The 25,765-nt window shown below is 49.1% G+C and overlaps 2 protein-coding genes across 5 annotated transcripts in view; one reads left to right on the top strand and one right to left on the bottom strand.

Annotated features, from left to right (window-relative positions):
- Positions 1 to 25,765, bottom strand: part of Acot11 (acyl-CoA thioesterase 11) — an 85,689-nt gene that overhangs the window by 16,372 nt on the left and 43,552 nt on the right. For 3 of the 4 annotated variants that reach the window (XM_046450887.2, XM_046450888.2, XM_058581496.1), the window contains one exon: positions 23,131 to 25,120. The exons of the other annotated variant lie outside the window; for it this stretch is intronic. In XM_046450887.2, the coding sequence (XP_046306843.1) occupies positions 24,965 to 25,120 (156 nt within the window). In that variant the 3' untranslated portion in view covers positions 23,131 to 24,964. Of the gene's footprint in view, positions 1 to 23,130; positions 25,121 to 25,765 lie in introns of those variants that run through there. 4 annotated transcript variants of the gene reach the window in all.
- Fam151a (family with sequence similarity 151 member A) lies at positions 11,045 to 25,737 on the top strand. Its single transcript, XM_046450890.2, has 8 exons — positions 11,045 to 11,326; positions 12,998 to 13,141; positions 18,506 to 18,658; positions 19,732 to 19,891; positions 21,784 to 22,008; positions 22,767 to 22,906; positions 23,564 to 23,707; positions 24,165 to 25,737. The coding sequence occupies exons 1-8, from the start codon at positions 11,200 to 11,202 to the stop codon at positions 24,836 to 24,838; spliced, it is 1,767 nt and encodes a 588-aa protein (XP_046306846.1). The 5' UTR covers positions 11,045 to 11,199; the 3' UTR covers positions 24,839 to 25,737.

The raw sequence follows: 25,765 nt of genomic DNA, 5'->3' as shown, positions 1-25,765 counted from the left end.
CTGCCCTCCCAGTGGCAATGGATGGCCCAGGGGAAGTGACTTCGGTCCCTGCAAGCAGCACTCCCAAGAATGATCAAGAGCCACAGCAGTGCTCCCCAACTTAAGCAAACTAGAGCGCTACATACTATCATTGAAATCTCAGTCCACAAAAGTAAACACTAAACCTTAACAGGTTGACTGTCTACTAAAATAGAGGATTAAAGTAGGAGCAAGAGTATCTTAATATGATATTCTAAAATGTCCAGGATGCAGTTTAAAAAAAAAAAACCACTTACTACCAAAAACAAGGAAAATCTCATCTTGAGGAAAGACTATTAACTAACATTAACACTGAGATGAATCAGATGTTGGAGTCTGTGACACGGATTTTAAAACAGTCATCATAAAAATACTTCAAGAAGCAATTACAAATCCTCTTAAAACAAATAAAAAATAGAAAATCTCAACAAAGGAATAGGAGTTGTGAAAAAGAACAATAAGTACTACTTGAGAGGCTGAGATAGGAGGATCACAAGTTCAAGGCCAACCTCAGAAATTTAGTGAGGCCCTAAAATACTTAGTGAGATCCTCTCTTAAAAAATAAAAAGGGCTGGGGATGTAGCTCAATGGTAAAGAACCTCTCTCTGGGTTCAATCCCCAGTACTCAAAAACATAAATTAAATTAAATTAAAATATTTTAAAAGGATGGGGGATGTAGCTCACTGACAGAGCACTTGCCTAACATGCACAAGGCCCTGAGTTCAACACCAGACTGAAAAAAAAAATAACTGAAACTAAAATAGAAATTATTTTAAAATACAATAACTGAAAATTTTTAGCTTTTTTGAGATATAATTGGGCCAGGCATAGTAGCACACACTGATAGTTCCAGCAACTCAGGAGGCTGAGGCAGAAGGATCACAAGTTCAAGGCCAGCATCAGTAATATAGCAAGACCCTGTCTCAAAATAAAAAGATCTGGGAATGTAGCTCAGTGATAAAGCACTCCTGGGCTCAATTCCCAGTACAAACAACAACAATGAAAGAGGTATAATTGCTATACAAAAACTTGAACATACTTAATATGTATATTTTAAAGAAATTAGATATATACACATATCCATGCTACCATCATCACAGCTGAAGTATGAAATATTATTTCCAATTTTTTTTCTTGTGTTGTTTTATAAGTACTTGAGAACACTTTACCTAAGATCTATTCTTTCGACATATTTTATACTACAAATTACCACAGTGTTAACTCTAGCCACTGTGTTATTCAGATCTCCAGAACTTACCTATCTTTGCGTAAGTGAAATTTTATACCCATTAAGCAACAGCTCTCTACTTCCTCCTCCCAGGAATAACTGAATCTTTTTAAACTTGCTGCATGGGCTCAATAGCAGAGTGAAGACAACAGAATATAATCAGTGAACTTGAGAACAGATCAATAAAGATTATTTAAGCTAAACAATGGAGAAAACAAAAAATGAACAGAACCTCAAGGATCTGTGGGGCAATAACAAAATATCTACAATTTTATATCATCAGAATCCCTGAAGGGTAGTACAGATACACAATGAAATATTATTAAGCCATATAGAAGAATGAAATTACAGCCTTTGACAGTATGGCACCACCTGGATGGAACTGGAGGCTATCATGCTAAGTGAAATAAGCCAATCCCAAAAACCAAAGGTCAAATGTTCTCTCTGGTATACAAATGCTGACTCAAAATGTGTGTGCATGTGGGAGATGGATGTTCACCAGATTGGGACAGAGGGGAATGGGGGGAAAGAAGGGAAAGAAGAGGGGATGGGAATGGGAATCAGACATCACTTCCCTATGTTCATATATGAATATCATGTACAACCATATACATCATATTGTACATCATGTTCACATTATGTATAACCATAAGAATGTGAAGTTATATTCCATGTATATGATATGCCAAAATACAATCTACCATCATGTATAACTAAAAAGAACAAAATTTTTTTAAAATGCAATCAAAAAAAAAAAAAAAAACAGAGTCCGGGCGTGGTAGTGCACGCCTGTAATCCCAACAGCTCAGGAGGCTGAGGCAAGAGGATCTCAATTCAAAGCCAGCCTCAGCAAAAGCAAGGCACTAAGCCACTGAATGAGACCCTGTCTCTAAATAAAATACAAAATAAGGCTGGGGATGTGACTCAGTGGTCGAGTGCCCCTGAGTTCAATCCCTGATACCAAAAACAAAACAAAAATCCCAGAGGGAGAAGAGAAAGGGTGCTGGAAAAATATTCAAAATACCAATAGCTGAAAACACCCCAAATTTAGTGAAATACATAGATTCAGAAAACTGAGTAAACTGATAATGGATAAATGTAAAGAAATACATGCCAAAACACATCATGATTATACTTCTAAAAACTGAACACATCGATAAAAATATCTGAAAAGTAACCAAAGAGCAATACATACAGGCAAAGAGCAACTCAAAGGACAGATTTCTTATGTGAAGCCAAGGAGAGCAGAAGGAAGTGGCCCACGTTTTTGAGCATTCAAAGAAATGAAGCGTCAATCACACATTCTAGATCTGGGAAACCATGCTTCAGGAATGAAGAGGAAATAAAGAGACCCTCAGATGGAGGGAAAACGCATATAAATCCAAAAATCACTCTCACCCATGATAACCCCCCTGCGAGGGCTCAGGAGTTCTCAAATTGTGGGGTGCAGGTGGAGCTGATATTTTTAAAAAGCTTGATCCCAAGCATCATGCTCAGACCCCTTTTGATAGCTCAGGACCAACCTTTTATCAAACTCTCCTCCCTCTCTCTCCAAAATGATTATTACAGAGCTGGTAGACCATCCATGAGCAGGGACACCGGGGTCTGTAGGCAGATGTCTCTGTTTCTTTGACTTGAGTCCTCAGCACACAGCACTGTCCCCTCCATCTCTCCAGCTGCATCCATCCCTATTCCTGGCCTTGCACCCCATACCTGAACCACTCTTTCTCCCAGGTCCCCCTCTTGCCTCAGGGCCTCTGCTAGGACTCTTTGATCTTCCTGTAAACTGCCCCAAGACCACCTATCCACACTTCGAATGTTTCCTCTCACATCAAACCTAGTCACATTTCAGCACTATGTTAGATGTCCCCACCTCTGGGAAGTCTTCCTGGGACCCCCAAGTGGTGTGAGGCGCCCTCTCCATGTGATCACTTGATTTATTTGTATGTCTCCACTCTAGCAAAACAGGCCTGGTGAGTGTCTGACTGCCTTGTTATCTGTTTTTCCAAGACATAGCACAGTGCCTGGCATAAAAGGGAAGCTCAGAAAACATTTGTGGAAGGAATGAGTGAATGAATGACCATTCCCCAAGGTAAATATCATTCTCCTCGTTGACTAGCATGTTAATTTAGACTGCTCACAGCTCTAAACTGATTTTTGTCAAGTCCCCAGCAAGTGGCAGAAGCAGGATTCAAACCCAGTTCCACTCAACCCAGTTTTCCCCATGATACCAAAGAGATTCCCAAGACATAGATCACAAAGGAAGCACATCTTCCTGTTTCTCATTTCCCATCCCCTCCGCCACCCTTAGGTCCTCAGAGAAAATAGTCAATGAAAACAAGCCAAATTGCCTAAATCCCTGCTATAATACAAAACTCCAGAGATTTGGAATCAGAACTGAATTGGAAACCGGTCCTATGTGGGGCCTGGACAGGCCACCTTGCACTCGAAGCACCCATCTCAAGTCCATAAATGGGATCAGGCACATAAAATGATGACCACAGAGCTTGGCCCACAATAGGCCCCCACCAAGTGTCCACCTCCACCATCCCTCCCTGCCTCTGAATGGAGATGGTGGGGGACTGGAGAAAAGAACAAAGTCCATTTCTAGGTTCTCTGCCTTCTCCTTCCCTCCCCCTGGGTCTTCTCACCTCCTTCCCCCTCCCCCAGCTCCCACCCTCCCTACTCTGAGGATGCATTAGCCTACACTCTGTGAGCCTCAAGCTGTTGATGTCAAGTTCAATGTGTTACCTCCACCTGGGGCATCCACATGGTAACAGAACATTCAGCTTTAAGCCAAAGCTATGAAGTTCTAACTGGGGAATTTCAGCCAGAGGGGGAAGTTTTACCCAGGGGGGTGGGGTCTAGGTGGTAACTGCCTTGTGGAGGCTATGGAGGCTGACCCCACCCCTGGGACTTTCTCTGAGCTTCCTCTCAGCTTACCTAGGCTCCCCCAAGCCCAGGCTGGTCTGCGGTCTTTGTGAGGTCACCATGATCTGGAAGCTGTCCAGCCAATAAGACCTCTGCCTACACAGTGGGGAGAACCAAAGGAATGTCCTTTCAGAAAAAGGCATGTCATTGGGCATGGTGGTGCATGCCTGTAAACCCAGCAAGTCAGGAGGCTGAGGCAGGAGTATCCCAAGTTCAAAGCCAGCCCCAGAAACTTAGCAAGGTCCTAAGCAACTTAGCAAGGTCCTAAGCAACTTAGCAACATTCTGTCTAAAAACAAAATATCAAAAGTGCTGGTGATGTGGCTCAGTGGTCAAGCGCTCTGGGTTCAATCCCTAGTACAAAAAAAAAAAAAAAGAAGGACCAGTCTTCAGGCCCCCCACAATTACCTGGAAAGGATCTCACTTAAATGAAGACTTGTAACAGTGGTCTACTTTATGCTTTGAATTTAACCCTTGCTGCTCTGTTACTGTGACTTCTTTAAAAATGGACCTGTTTCTCTTCCTGTCTCCCAAATCCTGCCTAATCTTTCCCCTCCCTAATCTCAGGGGGAAACAGGATTGTCTTTCTTCCCTATCCTAGGCAGAATTATCTGTCCTTGAGCGCTCACACACCACAAGACGGAAGTAATTCAGATGGCACCAGAAAATCTAAGAAATGATTATCTCCCAAATGAACAAGTGAATCACAACTCTGTGTAGCCGTTGAGTCACCTCTTTAAAAATACCGTCCCCCAAAACCATGGGCAAAATCACAGCCTCTGAGACAGGACTGTGTTTCTCCTTTATTAGCAAAGCAATAAACCTTCTTTTTCCTTTGTCTCAAAACCATGTCCTTGTTATTGGATTGGCATCGAGGACAGGGATTTCAATAGCAAACTCAGCTCCCCATGGGCATTGAAGAGTCTCCATAAAAACCCCTCACCATATGATCTCATGTCTCTGTTTATCTTGGGAGAAAAAAGGTCTTTTGAACTAAGTAGCCCGTGGTAAGGAAATTAAGACTCTTAGAGGAAAAGTACTGGCTCAAGGTCAGAAGCCAGGAGGACTGCCAGTGCAAGTCCTTGATCTTTGCCCTACTCCACCCTGCCTCCTCTGCCAGGTGCAGATAACAGTGTGGAGCAGGGTGAGTAGGGCCAAGCCAGGCCAGGAGGTGCAGAACTGCAAAACCTAGATTCTTGGATAAGGAAAGGACCTGCAGCTATCTCCCTAAAGAACATCATTTAATGATAAGCAATAACTAAGATAATAAAATTATAGTAACTAGATGGAAAAACTGCACCATTTACAAAAGGATAATGAAGCTGTCCGTGAGGTTGGATTCTCGTTTTTCACCCAGATCGGTCAATCTTGGGATATTCTCAAATATGAAAAGTAACATGTTCTGAGACATGCAGCCTGGAAATCCTCAGACTCACTCCTGACCCCAGAGAGCCCTTGAAAGGGACCTCACACAGCACCTGGTGATGGGCGGACTCTTGAATTCCCTCCCATCCACCTTGAATTTCGCCTTTCCTGCCCCCACCCCTTGGTCCTTCACCACTCCAATGCATTCTTGGTCCCTGCCTACCAACACCGCCTACAAACACTGCCGAGTTCTCTCTCCTAGCAAGACTCCTTCCTGCAAACTTGCCTCTTCCCCCAGCAGCCCCTCACTATTTCTTGAGCTATAACAAGCGGCTCTGGAGAACCCTTTGACTCTTCCCTCTCTTCTCAGTAAATAACCAAGTCTTTCCAATTTTACCCCCAAGTCTGCCCTGTCCCTCCAACCCCACTCTCTCAGTCCTCACTGGAACCCTGTTATGGGAGCCCCAGATATTGGCCAAGTCTTCTAGGAAATGTCCTCCAGGGCAGGTGCAGCCAGCCTCCTGCATCCCCCCAATGAAGGGAGCTCCCTGCAACTCACTTCCTCTAACACCTTCAACATTTCCCCACTGTCTGCGAAGGCACAGCCCAATCCCTGGGTCCCTTGGCATTGAGGCTGCTTCACAGTCTGCCTGTCTACCTTATCTCTGCTCCCATCTCAGATTTTTAAATTTGCATGGAAGATCATATATATGCAGAAATTTGCACGTGCAATAATTCTCACCAAGAGAGCACACCCATGTAACCAGCGCCTAGATCTAAAACATTACCACAACCCCAGAATCCTCCTCCTCCCCCTGCAATCACTGTCCCCCACAAAGGTAACCACTACCCTGACTTCCAGCACCATGGTTTAGATTGACTTGTCTCTGCACTACATAGAAATGACATTAGCACACAATCGTGTTTCTGTTACCTTTGGTTCAAATTTGACCTATTTCACACCTGGTAACTGTTCCTCCTCTTCCTCCTTTTTCAGTCCTTTTTATTTATTTAGAGACAGGGACTCACAAAGTCACACAGGGTTACTCAAACCATTTTAACATTCATACTCCAGTTATCAAAGTCTAAAGTTAATACTGTTATCTTCCTTCAAACAAGCAAACATAAAAAAAAAAAAAAAAAAAAAGAAAACCCACAGGGACCTTATAAGATTTTAAATCCAATCAGCCACCTCCAATTTCTATGCTGCTGTTTTTTCTTATTTTAGTTCTCCTCTGTTTTTATTTCATTTGCCTATTAGACTTTATTATTTTTCTTTTTTTTCAGTAATAAAAAGAAAAAAAAAGTATTGATAGGCCCAGTAAGTGTGTGTTATATGTTCATGAGCTGGATTCTGGAACAATAAATCATTTTTTTCTGACTACAGTGACTCCAGCTGCATTTCCTAACTGTGATGGGCTTCCTTCAGGGAGAAGGGCAGGTGGGGACACTGTCGCACAGAGGCAGAACCTCTTACATTAGCAGCTTGTTTTGATTGTTTTATTTTATTTGAGGGATCATGGATTGAACCAAAGGGTACTTGACCACTGAACCACATCCTCAGTTTTTTTTCATTTTTTTATTTGGAGACAGGGTCTCACTAAGTCACTTAGGGCCTCGCTAATTTGCTGAGGCTGGTTTTAAACTTGCAATCCTCCTGCCTCAGTTTCCCAAGTCACACCTAGCCTCAAGCCTTTTTAGATTTTAATTATTTTGAGACAGGATCTCACTAAATTGCTAAATTGCTGAGGCTGATCTCAAACTTGGGATCCTCTTGCCTCAGTCTCTCAAGTGACTGGGACCACAGGCATGTCCCATCATGCCCAGGCAGCAGCAGTGATTGAACAGCTAGCTGCTCCACATCTGCAGTGCTGGAGCCTCCCAAGCACCTGCCTTCTCCCCTATTTGTCGTGGGGTGGGAGTAGGAGAGTATCAAAGCAAACCCAGGTAACAAAACCTGAGGCTCAAATTTCCATAGGTCTTTGGCTGTTCTGGGTGTTGTAATGTGTGACAACAGGTTGCTTTGTGGCAGTGCTAAACCTGGGTACTAGGGACATCTGGCCTTCTCCAGCCATTTCTCATACCAGCTTTAAGTATCACCCTCTCAGATAGAGCTGAGCACCCTCCTGCTCACCCCACAGGTGAAGGACCCCATCCTCCACACTGAAAATTAGTTTTTTGTTTTGTTTTGTTTTTTGGGAACCAGGGATTGAACCCAGGAGTGCTTAACCACTGAGCCACATCCCCAGCCCTTTTTATTTTTTCTTTTGAGACAGGGACTCACTAAGTTGCTTAGTGCATCTCTAAATTGCTGAGGCTGGCTTTGAACTCAAGATCCTCCGCCTCAGCTTTACCACCACACCCAGCTGAAGTTTCACTCTTTACCAGGGGCACCAGGCCCTGCCCACCTCCCCAGCCTCCCGAACTCTTCCCCCACGTCCCACATGGTGCTCGGGCCAAGCTGCACTGCACATATCCTCCAAGATTTGGCTGACTTCACCTACAAACTGCTCACTGTGCCTGAAAGTCCCTCCTAGTTCTCCCAGCCAGCTCGGGCGGTGATTCTTCCCATAGGATCATGGCCCATGAAAGAAGTTGGGGCTCTTTCCCCATCTCCTGCATCTCCTGATCACACACATCCAGTCCCGTGCCCACTGCCACTTTCCATGCCAAACATCCTTACAGTTTGTGTGCTCCCTCCTGCACACCAGCCCTAAAACAGCTGCTCCACACCTGAAATGCCCAAATCTGCAGACATTTCCTCTGCTACAAAACTCTGTGAGTGAGTCCCAAAGCCTAGTATGGGGCCCGGCACTGAATGCACACTCAGTGACTTCAAGTTGTTACTTATTCTCACAAGAGATATCACAGACAGCAGAGGAATCCTTTGAAGCTTGTTCCTCCTGCAAAAGCCAGAGCTGGATGAAGCCCCTCTCCACCCAGATGCAGCCTGCAGAGCCCCCAGGCTGGAGAAGCAGCCAGGCCCAGGGCCTCCGAGCTCACTGCCTGCTTCTCAGAGAGGGTGGGATGGGCCGCATGGCCTGCTGCAAGGGGTTCACACCCCAGCCTCAGAGCCCTGGATTAAAAGAGGAATGATGAGGCTTCCCCCATGGATGTCACTTTTATGCTCACGTTCAGGACCCCCAAAAGACCACCAGAGACCAAGATCGATGTAAGCAGCTAGCTCAGTCTTCCGTGCACACAGCAACTGGTGACACTGAGAGGCCCTGAGCCCAGAGTTTGCAGCAGTTTTATACACTCTTTGGGGAAGGCAGGGCCTTCACATACATCATAGCATCTCTTAGCAAATCATCACACACCGAAGGAAAATCATAAAACAACTCTAAAACATGATTAGCACATTCACTGGCGGGAACAAGTTGGGTAAGGGTGATTGGTTAGTACAAGAGGGGGATTCGTTTGAACTGATTGGTTTAAGCCACGAGGGGTGTACGTGCTGAACTACATGGTTTCCCAACATGTTACCAACCACCATAAACTACTGGGAGGGTCATCTGGCATCCTAGGTATTTTCCCTGTATCATGCTGATTGGTGGTAGTTGCTAGGGGGTTGCTATGGGTCCTCACCTAGCCTGACTGAATCAGGGACACCTAGCCTGCAGATCTCTCCTGTTATTAGTGGATAAACAACTCAGTAGGGTGGGTATGTGCCTAGGAGTGCTCTGTGGGTTTTTCCAAGGACAAGGGTCACCCCCCTTCCTTGGACAGGCTTTGCTCTGAGGTAGAGGCTGGTTTCTCAAAAATGGAGTCACATCAATTTCTCAGTCACGAACACTAATTGAGCTATGGTTAATATGAGGGTGGTTTGTATACCGAGATCCCTCACAGACTGTAAGAATTAAATTTGGGGGTTTTGCTGGATAAATATTTTCGGTTAAATATTACCAAAAAAAGGGGGGGGATCATCACCTTGTCGATGGGAATGGACAAGAAAAGACCAGCAGATGTCATATAACCAGGCAGCTGGGCCTGAGGCCAGCCTGGCCTGTGTTTGAATGTGAATATGAGGTGACTTGGGACAAGTACTGAGCTCTCTGAGATTCAATATCTTCTCCTGTATCATGGGGACACACGAACCATTTAGCAATGTTGTGACTGTTAGAAATACTGGGATGCCACAAGGAATCAAAGGCGAGCTCAGAAGTAGCTCTGCAAGGCAAACCTACTTCTACAGAAGTGCATACTACCCAACCTGGCAAGCAAGCCCACCTGGGCCACACCTGGGCCACACCTGGGCCACACCTGGGCCAGCAATCCCCCTGCTCTGATAGCAGGAGCTCAGGGTTGCAATCTATGTGATTGGCTCATTGTAAAAATAGGGCGGGTAAAGGGAAGGGCTGTAGTCAAAATGGTTACAATTGGATTTCAAAATGGCTATGATTAGATCTTACATCCCAATTAAAGCTAAACACTATATTCCATTTCTTACACAATTAGTATATGAAATAAAGATGTGAGCTGGGTGTAGCAGTGCACGCCTGTAATCCCAGTGGCTTGGGAGGCTGAGGCAGGAGAATTGAGAGTTCAAAGCCAGCCTCAGCAAAAGCAAGACGCTAAGCAACTCAGTGAGACCCTGTCTCTAAATAAAATACAAAATAGGGCTGGGGATGTGGCTCAGTGGTCGAGTGCCCCTGAGTTCAATCCCCTGTACCCAATAAATAAATAAATAAATAACAAAGATGTGAAATACTTTATAGGATATCAATGAATAATATATTTTGTTACTGTTTGTAGTAATGAAAGCAGAAAAAATGCGAACCAGACCAGCTCAGACTCCTTGCTCCTAACCCACTCACTAATCAGTCACCAAGTGCCCCCTGCTGGATTTCTTTATCAGCCTCTGCACTCTGAAGCCTGTGCATGCTCATTACAGGTAACTCCTGGATTCGTTTAAGTTCCAGGGTCCCTGAAATAGGGGCAGTCTCTAAATTTGCTTCGCATCCTGGAGCCCCTAGAGCTCCCTCTGCAAGAGAAGGGGACCCAGCCCACTGCCCATGGACTTCCATGCAGGAAGGTGCAGGAGTGTCCTGCAGAATTATCAGTTTTGATCCCAGTTCAATCCACCAGCTGTAATCTTAGATAAAAGGAAAATTATGTCACTTGGGCAGATTTAATCTCTCCTTGTCACAAACCCTTCCCTGACCCAGGGATTTTTCTGGGGCAGGGCAGAAAGTCCTAGAGTTAGAAGAGAAAAGGCCATTACGAATCACCACAGGGACAGAATGAGGCCAGGAGCAGGGCAGATGTTTGCCCCAGACCACCAGGAAAACAAGGTTGAGCTGGACTAGATCTCTGGCCTTCCAACCCCCAGGCAGGAGCCACAGGCAGGGGTGGGGGCCCAGGCCATGTCCTTCATTACCTATTATTGTGCTCAAAGGTCATTTGGGGGATGGCAGGATTTTCTGCTTGACCTGTTAAGATGCAGGGAGGGTGAGGGGAAGAGGAGGAGGGCGGGGAGGGAGGAGGGACTTAAGGAGCTGTCTCCAGGCTGGGACATCCAGGACTGCAGGAGCCTGTCTGGAGGAGCATTAGGTGCTGTTGGATCTCCTGCCCCCAACCCAATCCCAGCTGTGGGGAGTCTCAGGGACTCTGGGCTGTGAGGAGTAGGGAAGGGAACACTCTCTAGAAAGGGTCAGCATGGCCTGCAGGAAGAGCTGCTCGGAGCATCAGACCAAGTGGGTCCTTGCCGGCAGTGCCAGTGTGGCTCTGCTGTTCACCATTGGGATGGTGCTGGGCTTCACCCTACAGCGGGGCACTCGATCAGGTAAGAGTCATCCTGCAGCCACACAGTTGGTCTCCCCATTGCTGTCCTTCCTTGTTCCCACCAAGGCTCTCCTACCAACAGCTGATCAGATCTTTTCCTGTCCCTTATTCCAACTAGACTCACCCCTACCCACAGCTCTAGCTGCCTCTTCCATACCCCAACCCTACCAAGACTTCAACCCCAGTGGAGGGTTCCACTGATTTTCTTTCCCCTGGTCAGTTGCCTGAAGACCACCAAACCCCAGCCTTCGGCCCAGACCTCCCTCCGTTGCCCTCAGATGGGTATTCCCTCTTGGGAATTTTGTGGGCTCCTCAAACTCAACAGTCTGGGCTGAACTCAGCCTCTCCCTGTCTCCCTCCCTCTCCTTATCCCTTTCTTGGTGAACCTGGGGGAGCCTTCACATTCCCTGAGCCTGGTGCCTATGCCCGGCTCCTGAACCTTGAGGGCTCTGCCTTCCACCCTCTACCCTCCCCGCAGCCCCGCCTCTGAGACCTCTGATCTCCTGGACCCTGCAGTGGCCTCCCCTTCCTACGAAGTCCCTCTGCCACTAGCTTGCTCTTGCCAGTACCTGTCCCTCTCTGCAGCCAGCGAGCTTTTTCTTTTTTCTTTTAATTTATATATGACAGCAGAATGCATTACAACTCTTATTACACATATAGAGCTCAATTTTTCATATCTCTGGTTGTATACATAGTATATTCACACCAATTCATGTCTTCATACATGCACTTTGGATAAATAATGATCATCACATTCCACCACCATTAATTACCCCATGACCCCTCCCTTCCCCTCCCACCCCTCTGCCCTATCTAGAGTTTGTCTATTCCTCCCGTGCTCCTGCTCTCTATCCCACTATGAATCAGCCTCCTTATATCAAAGAAAATATTCGGCATTTGGTTTTTTGGGATTGGCTAACTTCACTTAGCATTGTCTTCTCTAACTGCATCCATTTACCTGCAAATGCATGATTTTATTCTCTTTTATTGATGAGTAGTATTCCATTGTGTATATAGGCCACATTTTTTTATCCATTCATCCACTGAAGGGCATCTAGGTTGGCTCCACAGTTTAGCTATTGTGAATTGTGCTGCTATAAACATGGATGTGGCTGTGTCCCTGTAATATGCTGTTTTTAAGTCCTTTGGGTATAGACGGAGGAGAGGGATTGAGCCAGCGACCTTGTTCTAAACAACCCACTCACTCCCTGCCCCCAGGACCCACCCCACTCCTTTGCTGGCATCTAAGACCTTTCACCACCTGCCTGTAGCCCTCTTCTCTAGCCTTGCCTGGCCCGTCTCCGTCTGTAGCAGGCCAGGGGCCATTCTTTTTAAACAACCATGGTTTACAACCATGCTTTCCCGAGACCAAGCCTTCATGTCTGTTGTTCTTTCTGTCTGTTCTTTCCCCATTTTCTGTCAAACATATATCCATCTTCAAGGCCCCTTGAATGTCCCCTTCTCTGTGACTTCCCTCTCTCTGCCCCAGGCAGCACCAGAGCCTCCATGGCCCCAGAATCCTGTGCCTTTCCCTCTCTGGCAGCACCAGGGACCGTGTGCCTCACAGTCCCCTGCAGGACATGGTGGGAGTCCAGGGAGGGTTGGGGGTGACAGGTAAGTACCTTGGGCTGAGGCTAGGATGGACAGTAACAGCTCCTGGCATTCACTCCAGGCTGTGAGCAGGACATCTGCCGCCCTGACGCGGACATGCTGGAGTACCTGCTGAGCCTGGGGCAGATCAGTCACCGGGATGGCCTGTCAGTCACCTGGTACCACGCAGCCAACAGCCAGGAAGAGATGAAGGCTGCCCTGAGCAGTAAGTCCAGTTGCCAGAACTGGGACAGGTCGGGGGGCGGGGTGCGACGGAGGAGAGGAGGCGGGCAGAGGGGAGGCCGAGAAGCCATGGTCACTGCAGCCTTAGAATGGCCATCTTTGTGTTCTTGTCATACTCCACCTGGGGAAGTGGGGCCCTGGACACTGAGGAACTGGCTCCAGGTAGTGCAGGTGATGAGCTCCAAGCCTGGGATTCGGAGCAGACGTCTGATTCCAAAGTCACCACTGTACTGCCCTCTGTCCCTTGGCCTGTCAGACGCCCACTGTCCTCCTAAGGAGACATTTGCCCTCAAGGTCTAAGGAAGCCAGAGATATGAATTGGAATCCTGGAGCTACTAAAATGAATGGTGAACACCTGAGTAGCTTATGTGACTCCTCTGAGTCTCAGATGCAAAATGATTATGGGTGACCAGTCAGCTGCCACTCAGGTGGGACACACATATCCACATCAGACAGGGGTTCTCCAGGGAACACTGTGCAGCCCTCTTCATGGGCACCATTTTATAGAAGAAAAATGGAGGCTCAGAGAAGTCATGGACTCACTCTAGGCTGTGCTGTCAGAAAGTGGTTAGGGAGTGGAGGAGCCCCACAGGGCATGCCCAAGCCCCTGTGCTGTGCTTGATCCCTGGGTCAACGAGGAAACACTCTCTGTCCTTCAGGACATTTGGAAAGCTCAATAGAAAATGTTCGTCGAAGTGCTGGTGCTCTAAGCTGTAAGAGATGAAGTCGATGGTCCTCAGACTTGAGCCCGCTTCAGAAGACACAGGGTGCCAACCCGACCCCCCCTTGGGTTTCTGACTCAGTGGTTCTAGGGTGGGGCCCGAGAAGTTGCCTCTCCCACAAGTTCCCAGGTGAGGTTTATGCTGCTGGACGCAGGACTGCACTTTGAGAACTGTGGCCCAAGAAAAACCTTCCAATTTCAGATGAGGAAACTGGGGTGCAGAGTGGGAGAAGGTCTTATCCAAGGTCACACAGTGGGTCTGAAGCAGAGTGAGGCCTGGAGCCAGCCTCTAATGCCTGCAGGCTCCCCACACCTGTGGGCTTAAGATTAAAGCCTGGGAAATGCTTGATGAATGAATGAATGAGGAGAGGTGGGTAGGGAGGACTTTCCAGATGAGGCAGGCTGGGTGGGGAAGTTTGTGGCTGCTCCAGATCTTCTCTGTCCTGGAGGCTAATTGCTAGACCTTGGTGACTAGGAGGACAAAGAGCCCTCTGCCCTGACAGAGATCCAAGCCAGAGAAGTACTCATCCAAGGAGAAAAATACTGAGGGAATGAAAGAAGGACCTGCCACCCCCAGGTTCTTCCCAGCTCAGCCCTGACACTGGTAGGAACCATCAAGGCCCCACCAAGGCAGGACCTTAGTTGAGAAGATAGCCAAGCTCCCCAAGCAGGCCCTGCCACCAGCAGGGAACTGCACAGGCTCCCCTTAGCCTAGCTCTGGGGGTCCAGAGAAGACCCCAGGTCTCCTCTCCTCCTGAGGATTCTGCCAGGTCCCTATGGTAGACCTCTGGAGGAGGGTATTGCCTTCCTAAAGGGACGCTGCTACAGAGGTGGGCTGGTGAAACCATCTTGAATGTAACTGGTCATCTGTGTGGAGAGGAGACCCGGAAGGCAGGCAGAAGTGGGCTCTAATTTTCCCTTGGCCATTTATCAGCAGAGTGATTTGAGACAAGTGACTTAGCTAGTTTACAGCTAAGCTCCCCACTCTGTACAGTGTAGACCCGTAAGGTGATCATTTATCATCCAAGCCAGGGCACGTTTGGCTTCGAACGAGGTCAGGATTGGGAATTATGCTGAGCAACGGAAATAAACCAGGGGGTCCCAGGTTACCTTAGGTAAGTGAGCTACTCTGTGCAAATAATAATTAACACTTGGTGAACACTAACCAGGGGCGTTTTACTACTTAATTCTTATAGATGAGGTAACCAGCTCAGGGGTCAGAGAAACTGCCCAGGGTTCCACAGCTGGCCAGTGTGAGGGCCGGGGCTGGAAGGCAGTGGTGTGGATTGGGGGTCTGCACCCCCAGCCACCATGCTGTCCCTCCTCAATGCCTAACCCTCCTGGCCCAGGGAGGGTAGGTGAAGGACTTGGGAACTGCAGGTCCCTTTCCCTTTGGAGAGCAGCATCCTTCACTCTGATGGCAACCCCCTGAGGACCCGGGCTCCTACTGTGGCCACAGGAACCCCATCCTGCCCTCGTCTCTCTTGTCCCTTTTTGTTCCCACTCCCCAAGCAAGACAGCCCTTGGAAAGCATGACCCAACTTTTTTTTTTTTTTTTTTTTGGTGGGAGGAGGATACCAGGGATTGAACTCAGGGGCACATCCCCAGCCCTATTTTGTATTTCATTTAGAGACAGGGTCTCATTGAGTTGCTTAGTGCCTCACTTTTGCTAAGGCTGACTTTGAAGTAGTCATCCTCCGGCCTCAGCCTCCCGGGCCGCTGGGATTACAAGAGGTATGTCACTGCTCCCAGCCATGAAACAATTTTTAAGGGAGAAGATTTCTCAGGAAGAAGCTGGTCCAGGTAGTGATTACGAGGAGGCCAATTAGGTTCAGAGTGGAATTTCCACCAGTACTTTGTCCCATCTGCTGAGTATTTGTGTGGACCCGACCCAGGAAGAAGAATGAGAAATGAGTCAGCCATGGGCTGTCTTTAAGATGCTCCTGGGGTCTCAAGGGAAGGTCACTGGGATGCAGAAACATGGCTCCCCCAACCCTACCCTGCTTCCTCCTTTGGCACCTCTACTTTCACCAGGCCAGAACTAGCCCCAGTGAAATAGGGGAGGGACCTCGGTGCTCACCTCTGAAGCTACCCTCTTATCTACCAGGTGCACCTTGGGCCTGGCTTCCCTAGGCCTCATGGAGCCCCAAAACCTTTGACCCCTCTCACTGCATTCCCAAGTGGCCAAAAGTTAAGATACAAAAGGACTTTGTGTTTCAGTCACAAAGTCCATCTTCACAACACTCACAAAGCCCTTCACGGATCCTGATCAGCTCTGTGGCCATATCTTGTGTTCTGGAGCAGGGAAGCTCGTCCCCTCTCACTAATGAGAGCAGCAGGGTCCCAGCCACTTCGAAGCACGAGGTATAACTCAAGGATGGAATGGGCTGATGTAAGAAGTGCTGGCAGCAGCCCATGGTCAGTGACCTCCATCCTAGAAACCTAGGCACCTGGTTTAGACAAATCTGCTGAAATTCTCCAGGGCGTTGGGTGACCTCTAGCATCAGCCTGGGCCTGGCAAGGCTGTTCTTGACTTTGCCATTAATGACTCAGCCCATCATTCAACACCCATCTTTGAAGCACTTTCTTAGTCCTGGTTCCCTCTAGGCACCAGGAATTCGAGGGATGGTCAGTTCCCACCCAGACCCTGTTGTCACAGAAGTGATACTCAGGATGGCTGGCACCGGGTGAGCAAGAGCACCGCCCTGGCTGAGCACGCAAAGGAGAAGGTGGCTTTCCTGACAGCATGAAGCAGACTGGGGCTCCCTGAGGAAGTGATGTTTTCTCCCCACCCTGGGTGAGAGGTGTGGAGGGAAGAGGGTTTCAAGGTAGCAGCCACACCTAAGAACCCAGAGATGGGAAAGACAAGACAAGCTAGAGTCTTGCCACTCAAAGTGTGGTCCAGGGACCAGCAGCATGGACCTCTTTGGGGAGCACATTAGAGATGCAGAATCTTGGTGCTGCCCCACATCCACTGATCAGAACCTACATTTTAACAGTTCCTGGATGATTTCTGTGCATGTTAAAGTTGGAAAAAGTGGAGTGGCTGGAACCCAAGGCAAGAGGGAGGGAAAGAGAACTGAGATGAAACTGGAAAATGTTGTCAGGGTCTGGTCATGAAGGCTGTAAAGATGACCTTACAGAATTTGGATCTGAATCTCAGGAATATGGGTGGATTTTTAGTGAGTTTTTTAATTTGTTTTTTATCAGGATGATGATGTGGTCAGGTAGGTGTTTAGAACACTCTGTAGAGAAGAGGCTTGGAGGGCTGGGGTTGTGGCTCAGTGGTAGAGTGCTCGCCTAGCATGTGCAAGGCCCTGGTTTTAATCCTCAGCACCACATACAATAAATTAAATAAAAGTATTGTGTCCAACTACAACTAAGGAAAAAAATAAATATTAAAAAAGAGAGAGAGAAGAGGCTTGGAGCCATGCTAGAGGGATCAAAAGCAGTCAGGCTCAGTACACTGGAGAAAGGCCCCTGCCAACATTAGTTGCCTGTGATATTGTGGAAGCTGGACTTGAATCCCCCCTCAGTCCACTACACTTCCCAAACTCAAGCACCCCTTGCATGGTCTTCAGAGACTTTTAGAAAGGCCTGAGCCCCTACTAGATGAACTCTCAAAGACAGGGACATTCTCCTGATGGAGTTAATCTTGTGAAATTAAAAGATAAAAATAACAATGCCCAGTGCTGATAGGTATGTAGGTGAGGGAGGCCATCCCTGTTCACTAGGTGGAAATATGAAGCAGAACAGCCTCTCTGGAACGTAACTTGATAATATGGTCTTGTAAATGATCCTTTATTGGGCTGTAGCTCACTGGTGCTTGCCTAGCATTTTTGAGGACCCAGGTTCAATCATATATATTTAAGTATCTGGTATTTATATATATGTGTGTGTTTGTACATAGGTGTGTGTGTGTGTGTTTATACCATATATATATATATATATCCTGTTTTATCCTGCACTCAGATCCTATTAGGAGGGATCAGAAAATCTTGGCAAAAAATTAGAAACAATCCAAATGATTCAAGGGTGGGGGGATGGTAAATCATTCATAGTGAATACCCTCAACAAGGTATTTTGACTAGTTTTGTTGTTACTTTTTTTTTTTTCTTTTTTTTTTTTTTTTGGAACTAGGGATTAACCCAGTGGTGTTTTCCTACTGAGCTACATCCACAGCCCTTTCTATTTGTTCATTTTTATTTTGAAACAGTCTCACCAAGTTGCTTAGGGCCTCTCTAAGTTTCTGAGCTTTCTAAGTTGCTCAGGCTGACCTCCAACTTGTAATGCTCTTGCCTCAACCTCACGAGGCTCTGGAATTACAGGTGTGCACCACTGTATCCAGTTTTGTTTTAATGAGATGTAAAGAAGATTGTGAAAATGTCTCATAATGTTGCAAGAAAAAAAAATTATAAATGCAAGGTAGTTTTCAACTTTGCAAAAATTACCCATAGGCAAAAATGAAAGAAAATCCATTAAAACATGAGCTATGATGGAAATGTGGCTAACTATTTCCCTCTGCTGTTTTTCTGTATTTTCAAATGTTCTATAACAAATGTATAATACCCTTATGATGAGAAAAAATGTTTTTAAAAACTGAATTGTGTTCTGACCCTGAAACAGGCAACTCCATGGTCTTGGAGGCAGATGTTACTGTCCATGGGCTCAATACCGCGAATGAGACAGGGGTCCCCATCATGGCCCATCCCCCTGCCATCTACAGTGACAACACCCTGCAGCAGTGGCTGGAGACGGTGCTAGCCTCTTCCCTGAAGGGTATGTGCACCCTGGACCCCCCTTCAGCACCCCAGCTCTCTGGTCCTGGGGAGAGGTCCTCACCAGTTGCTCACCACCCTGACTTCCTTCCCAGTGTGCCAGACACGCAGGCTCAGTGAAGACCGGGTGAGGTGGGGAAGTAAAGGTGCATGTCCAGGTGTCCTCTCCTGGACACACGGGTGAGATGAGGTGCCAGAGCAGTGCAGAGCAAACTACAAAGTGCACCTTGTGTTCAGGGCGTCCCCTCCTGTATCCACAATACTGGATGCAAGATGTTCAGAGCTAAACTTCACACCTGCCCCCATGTCACAGTATCAGGTACCCTCAGAACCCAGGCACCCTCCTAGTGTCTCCCTCTCCCCCACCCTCCACTCAGCTGCTGCATCTGCAAATTCGATCTCCAGCCCCAGCCCCGACATCCCTCTCCTGGACCTCCTTCCTCACTGGCTCCTGTCCCAAACTCAGCCCCTCTGGCCTTCCCTTGCCTACTGAGTGCTCATGTGCAGGTGCGCTCTCTCTCTCTTTCTCTCTCTCTCTCTCTCTCTCTCTCACACACACACACACACACACACACACATACACTGTGACCATTCCAAAAGGCCAGTATTTTCATAACATTTCCTGCTTTGACCCTCAATGGCTCCCCATTGTCTTGGCCTGGCTTTCAATATCTTTTCTAATTTTCCAGCCCCACCTCCGCACCACCCTGAATGAGATGGGCTTCCATTTGCATTGCCTGACTGTGCCTAGATGCTCCCTCAAACACCCCCTTCTGGCGGCCACACCACTTCCCTGCAGGCCCTGGTAGTTCAGGAGCCTCTGAGCCTGTCCAGGAATCCCCATGCCCAGGCCCTTAGCTGGCCTCTGCTTCCGCCCCACAGCGGGTGGGACTCACTGCTCTAGAGGCGAGCGCTTCTCTGGGTTGGCTCTGTTTAAAAGACAGTCCTCACACCCAGCCACCATCTGCCCTGTCTTCCCACCTTCCCGAACCTCCATCACACACACCCTACCTGCTGGCTCAGCCACTAGAGTCACATCTTCCAGTTCCCCAAGCCCTTGCCTCCTCCCCACAGGTATCAAACTGGACTTCAAGAGCCTCAAGGCCGTGGGCCCCTCCCTGGACCTCCTGCAACAGCTGACAGAAGCCGGAAAAGTCCGGAGGCCCGTGTGGCTCAATGCTGACATTCTAAGGGGCCCCAATGTGCCCCTCCCAATTGAGGTCAATGCCACCCAGTAAGTGTTCACTTCTCTGCCCCAGCTGCATCCAGCCCTCTTCCATCAACACCTAGCATGGAAGGAGAACTTAGCGAACCTTCCTTGAGTCTGCCTTCAGTCCACCATGTAATCTCACCTGAGTCTTTGCATATGCTGTTCCTTTTGTCTTGAGTGCCTTTCCCCCTTTTTGGAAGAACTTCTGCCCAGTTACTAACATCTCCAGAAATATACCTGACTTCCCAGGCTGCTAAGAGGCTTCCTCTGGGGCCCACAGTTCCCAAATTTCTTCCTAACACAGCCCCAATCTCATTGGGTGATCACCGTTCACAGGTTTTCACCCCCACTGTGGACTCCCAGGGGGCAGACAGGGCCAAGCTCAGGACTTGGCTGCAAGAAAAGTCTAAAACATTGGCTCCATCCCAGTCCCCCTGCACATCCTTCCACTAACAGCCCTGGGACACCAGCTGCAGAGTGTGCAGTGGGTTGCAAAGGAGGTTTGTATGGAAGGAAGGGATGTCCTTAACTTGGTCCTTAAGCAGGCAGCACTGCTAGGTGAGGAGTGGGTTTTCCTCCCCATTCTACAGATGTGAAAAAAAATCACAGAAATTGAGGCTCAACTTGTTGAATGTTTATTGTGCTTCCCAGGCACTGTTTTAAGCACTTTACTTGAAGAATACCACTTAACGCTTGTAATGAGAATGAGGTAGGTGCTATCGCCTTGGGTTTACAAATATAGGAACTATCTTATGGAAGTTAAATGATCTGCCTACATCTATTAGTAGCAGAGCAGAGATTCAGACCTAGGCCTTTGTCGTTCTAAGCTCCATGCTCTTTACCTTCCATTTCTTTCTCACCCCATCTGTTCATCAAACCATCCATCCAACGTTCATGTGTGTCTCCAACTGGGACACTTGGAAAGTAGGAGTTTGAAAATGTAGTCAATGGACCAAGAGAAATATGGTTAGTCTTCTTGGAGTGTTGATTTTACTCATGATGTGGGGGGGAAGGATTGTTTGCATGTTAAAATTTGCATAAGAGCATTTTTTTTTTTTTTTGTACCAGGGATTAAACCCAGGGACACTTCACCACTGAGCCACATCCCAGTCCTTTTTATATTTTATTTGGAGACAGGGTATAATTAAATTCCTGAGGCCTCACTAAGTTTCTGAGGCTGGGATTTTTTTTAATATATTTTTTTTTTAGTTGTAGTTCAACACAGTACTTTCATTTTATTTTTATGTGGCGCTGAGGATCGAACCCAGCATTCTGCATATACTAGGCGAGCACTCTACCGCTGAGCCACAACCCCAGCCCCCTGAGGCCGGCTTTGAACTCACGATCTTCCTGCCTCAACCTCCCAGTCTCTGAGATTACAGGCGTGTGTCACCACACCTGGCTTAAAAGCAAAATTTGAAAAAAAGAAAAAAATTAAGTCTGAAATTTGTCAGGTGTAGTGACATATGCCTATAATCCCAGAAGCTCAGGAAGCTAAGCCAGGAGTATCACAAACTCGAGGCCAGCCTTGGCAACTTAGTGAGACCCTAGCTGAAAATACAAAATTAAATTAAAAAGGAAAGGAGATGTAGATGATTGATCGAGAGCCCCTGGGTTCAATCCCGAGTACAGAGAAGAAGCAGCCCTTCCTTTTCGGAAGTGATGCTGTTATTTGAGAATCAGAGGTTGACCAGCCCCAGGTCAGAGTCAGGGCCTGAACCCAGACTTCCCTGGCCCCAGAGTGCGTGCCCCACTTGTGGGTCTGTGAACAAGTCACTCTGTTCTTCAGGCTCTGCAGCTGCCCTCCTGTCACAGATTCAACAGGCCCCGCCACTTCCTCTCGCTGTGATGAGGACACAAGAGAAGAGGACAGGACCAGCGTGGCTCTGAAAGACCGGTGTCTCCCTTCTCTGCAGGTTCCTGGCACTGGTCCAGGAGAAGTATCCTCAAGCCACCTTGTCTCCAGGCTGGACCACCCTCTACATGCCCCTGTTCCCAAACAGCACCTACACTCAAGCCATGGTGGAGAAGATGCAGGAGCTGGTGGGAGCGCTGCCACAGAGGGTCACCTTCCCTGTGCGGGCTGTCATGGTGCGGGCTGCCTGGCCCCACTTCAGCTGGCTGCTGGGCCAGTCGGAAAGGTGAAACCCCACAGCTTCTCTCACGCCCCTGCTGGTTTCAAACCCACCTCTGGGATTAGGTGCCGGGGGAAGATCCCTGATCCCGACCTTTAGGCTAGAAAGTCCTAAAGATCATCTTGTCCAACCCTACTGGTGCTCACACCTACAATGTCCCTGTCTTTTATTTGTATACCTCTGGTGACGGGCTGCTCACTACTTCCTGGGGGTGGGGAGGGCAGGTTTCCATTGGTGGGTAACTGTCTGCCTGTTAACAAATGTTTATTCTGAGATGAGACAGAATCCATCTCCCGGCAGCTTCCTCCCATAGGCCACCTATGCCCCTGCGGCTGCAGAGATTATACCTACAACCTCTGCCCAGAATAGCCCTATAGGGCTTAAGGGACCCCCCCACCCTACCCTGCAACCAGCTCTCAGCCGCCCAACCCTCCCTTTCTCAGCCCTTCCCCACAAAAATCCCAAGGTGGCCCACTTCCCTCTTCACACTTGACCTCCTCCCCACACCTTGCCCTCTGTCCTTGTCCCTTTCCTAAGGCAGAGCTCGAAAATAGGCCCTCTGAGTGGACAGCTCCTCTGTCCTTCCAGACTTTGGCTTGCAGTTACCCCCAGGAATGGGCAGTGCTCAGGGAGGAGGGGCTGTGTGACACTGGAGGACTGATGCCCCACCCTTGGGCCCAGCCAGCCTCTGGTTCTGAGCACAGGACGGGGGCCGAGGGTCTTGCTGGGCCCAGACTGGCACTGAGCCAGCTGTCTGGGCCCAGGTACAGCCTGACACTGTGGCAGGGCGCCTCCGACCCCGTGTCAGTGGATGATCTCCTCTACATCCGGGACAACACCGCCACCCACCAAGTCTACTATGACCTCTTTGAGCCTGTCCTGTCACAGTTCAAGCAGCAGGCCTGTAAGGAAGGAGCCTGGGGAGGGTGGTGTGGGTTGGATTCTGCATAGGGCAGCCCCTGGGTGGGCCCTGGAGCAGAGCTGGGGGGAAGGAACATCAGAAGGGGAAGATCCTGGGTGGAATAGGAGGAGAGATTCTGCTATTGCAACTTAGCCCCGGGATGGCATTCTATTTAAGTGTCATATTCATGAAGCCGGAGTTCCAATTTATAGGTAGGGAAACAGGTGTAAACAGTTACAGAGTTTATATGTCATCAGATCTTAACAAGGCAGAGCTCTTATCAGAACTCAGCAAATTCCAACCCTGTAGACTTTCCATGTAGCACAGTCTCTCTGTGGGTGAGACTTAATAATCCAGATGCTACTGTGCATATTTGCTCCCTTGACCCTGCAGCTGAATGGTCACAGGGGGTCCCATCAGAGTCCACATCCCCACTGTGGGAGCTACCTAAGTGAGGGGGAGGATACTAGCTGTGGGTACAGCTAGCTCTGGTTCCATCCAGTTCCAATCCAGTAACTGCTGAAGGACCTTGGGCAAATCACTTCTCCTAGTCTATCAAAGCGGGGAGATGACAGCAAGAGTCTTGGAATAAGGTAGAATCGGAGCATATAGAAGGCACTCTGAATGGCCACTTCATCTCAACAATTTTGGACCCCACAGTGAATGCCACAAGGAAGCGAATGTACTACACCGGCAGTAGCCTGATCCCTGTTCTCCAGCCACCCGCGGGTGATGGTCTGGGCGTGGAGTGGCTGCTTCCAGAAGTGCAAGGCAATGGCAGAACAGCAGTGATCACGCTCCCTGGTAAGTCTGTCTACAGCCCTGGTACCCCTAGCTGACCTGCAAGGGTGTCCTTTGCCAGTGGACCTTGGACCTCGGTTACCATGGCAACATGGGCCCATGTAAGCCACACACTGGATACAAAGTAGGGTGGGGCCGGGGGAGTGGGGTAGTCTCAAGAGCACCGGCTTCCTGGCCTTCAGACCAGCTCTCTTGAGTCCTCAGTCACATGATGCTATAGGAGGAGCCGGCATCTGCCCCAGGTCTATGTCACAAGTAAAGGCCAAGAGCTGAGCTGGCAGCTTATCACTTTAGTCTTGACAAGTACCAGGCACCACAACTGAAACCCAGAACAAGGTTAGAGGATTCCAGAGAGGCAAGGCCGTCCCCATAGCCACACCCCCACCCCACCCCGTGCCCTTTTAACAAGAGATTCTGGCTCCCTTGGGAACCTGAGACCAGCCATGGTTGCCTCTTCCAGACAGAGAAGGCGTGATCCTGCTGGACGTTGGTCTCCAGGGAACTGCAGCCGGGGACCCTGTGCCCATCGTCCGTGCCCCAGGCAGCGCTGCCCTGACACTGGAGTCATGCCTGCTGCAGCTGGCCACACGCCCTGGGCGCTGGGGCCTCCACGTGCACATAGTAGAGCCCGCAGCCCTCCGTCCGTCCCTGGCCATCCTGGCACACCTCTCAGCCCTTGGCCACCTGCCTCGGCCTGTATGGGTCGGGGCCACAATCTCATATGGGAGTTTTGTGGTCCCTGGCCACACGGCTGGCAAAGAGTTCCTTAAGGCTGTGGCTGAGGTATTCCCCCATGTGACCGTGGCACCCAGCTGGCCCGAGGAGATGCTAGGCAGTGGCTATGGGGAGCGGCTGCTCATGGATATGCTGGAGCTCTGCCAGGGACTCTGGCAACCTGTGTCCTTCCAGCTGCAAGCCGGGCCACTGGACCAGAGCATGGTGGGAGCTGTGGCCAGGCTGCTGGCAGCCTCCCCCCGGGCCACCGTCACAGTGCAGCACAGCCCCACTGGGAGCAGCTGTACAGCTGTGTGGGCAGGGCTGCTGGCAGCCAGCGGGGTGGACAGGACCAGAGTCTACTGCAGGCCCCCCCAGGGGTACCACAAGGACTCGTGGGCAGATGTTGGCAGAAACTGACCGCCCAGTGGTGCCGGGCCAGCCAACTCCTAGGTCCAAGCTTCCCTGCAGGAGGCAGGAGGAATAAATGCCTCTGCCTTCCTCCTCGCACGGCACGAGAGTCCTTGGGGGCAGCTGGAGGGGAGCCTAGAGGGTCTGGAGGCTGGGGGCCAGGTCATTGCGATTGTCCAGGAGGAAACGTTCGCAAGCCTTGAAGGTGGTGTAGAACTCCGAGGAGAGGCCGGACACGTTGGTGGTCACGTAGTTGAGGAAGTCCGGGCTGACCTGGTTGTAGTAGGACACCTGCAGAGCAGGAAGCTATGCTCAGGGAAGCAGAGAAGGGTGAGGGGCATGGCCCACCCCTGGGCATGAGGCAGGGCTGGGGAGAGTCGCCTTCTGGGAGAGCAGCAGATACAGCCCAGCTCCATGGAGTCTTGAAGGTCAGTTGATAGGCGTGACCTTCTCCAGCCGGTTTCCCCTAACCCTCCTCAGGGTGCTGACAACCCTGGCTGCCAGTCACCACACACTGTACTGTCATTGGGCATCTTTTCCCTCAGTTATGTGGCGTTCAGGGAAGGGGCTAGGTCTCCAGAACCTCCTACAGAATCCCCCTTAAATAAAGGTGCTCTGGGGCTGCAGAGAAACGTTGGACTTTGGCCTGGAACATGGCCCCCACCCCCAGCCTGTTGGCTCAAGTGTGTTGATGTAGCCAACACTGGCTGAGGCTCACCAGACTGGAGCTGCAGGGCCCCACAGGAGCTGGAAGCTGGTGTGGGAGCTCAAGTCCCCCCTTTCTCAGCCTCCTCCCCACCTTTTCAATTAACGCGGACTGCCTTGCTGAGTTTTATGGGCCTCAGAGCCATATAAAGCCTTCCCAGACAAGAAGTATACAAGTAAATAAATAATGAGATGAATTTTTAGATCAGAACCCAGCCTTCTGCTGTCGGC

The sequence above is a fragment of the Marmota monax genome, unplaced genomic scaffold (genome assembly GCF_021218885.2).
Source record: "Marmota monax isolate L192 unplaced genomic scaffold, Marmota_monax_Labrador192_F-V1.1 WCK01_AAM20220418_F8-fsc00023, whole genome shotgun sequence".
Classification (NCBI taxonomy): Eukaryota; Metazoa; Chordata; class Mammalia; order Rodentia; family Sciuridae; genus Marmota; species Marmota monax.
This window is presented reverse-complemented; position numbering and strand designations above follow the sequence as displayed.

Coding starts and splice junctions, on each gene's coding strand:
- Fam151a (XM_046450890.2), top strand. CDS start 11,200: ATGGCCTGCAGGAAGAGCTGCTCGGAGCATCAGACCAAGTGGGTCCTT. Junction 19,892..21,783: donor ATTGAGGTCAATGCCACCCA/GTAAGTGTTCAC, acceptor CCTTCTCTGCAG/GTTCCTGGCACTGGTCCAGG. Junction 22,009..22,766: donor CTGCTGGGCCAGTCGGAAAG/GTGAAACCCCAC, acceptor GTCTGGGCCCAG/GTACAGCCTGACACTGTGGC.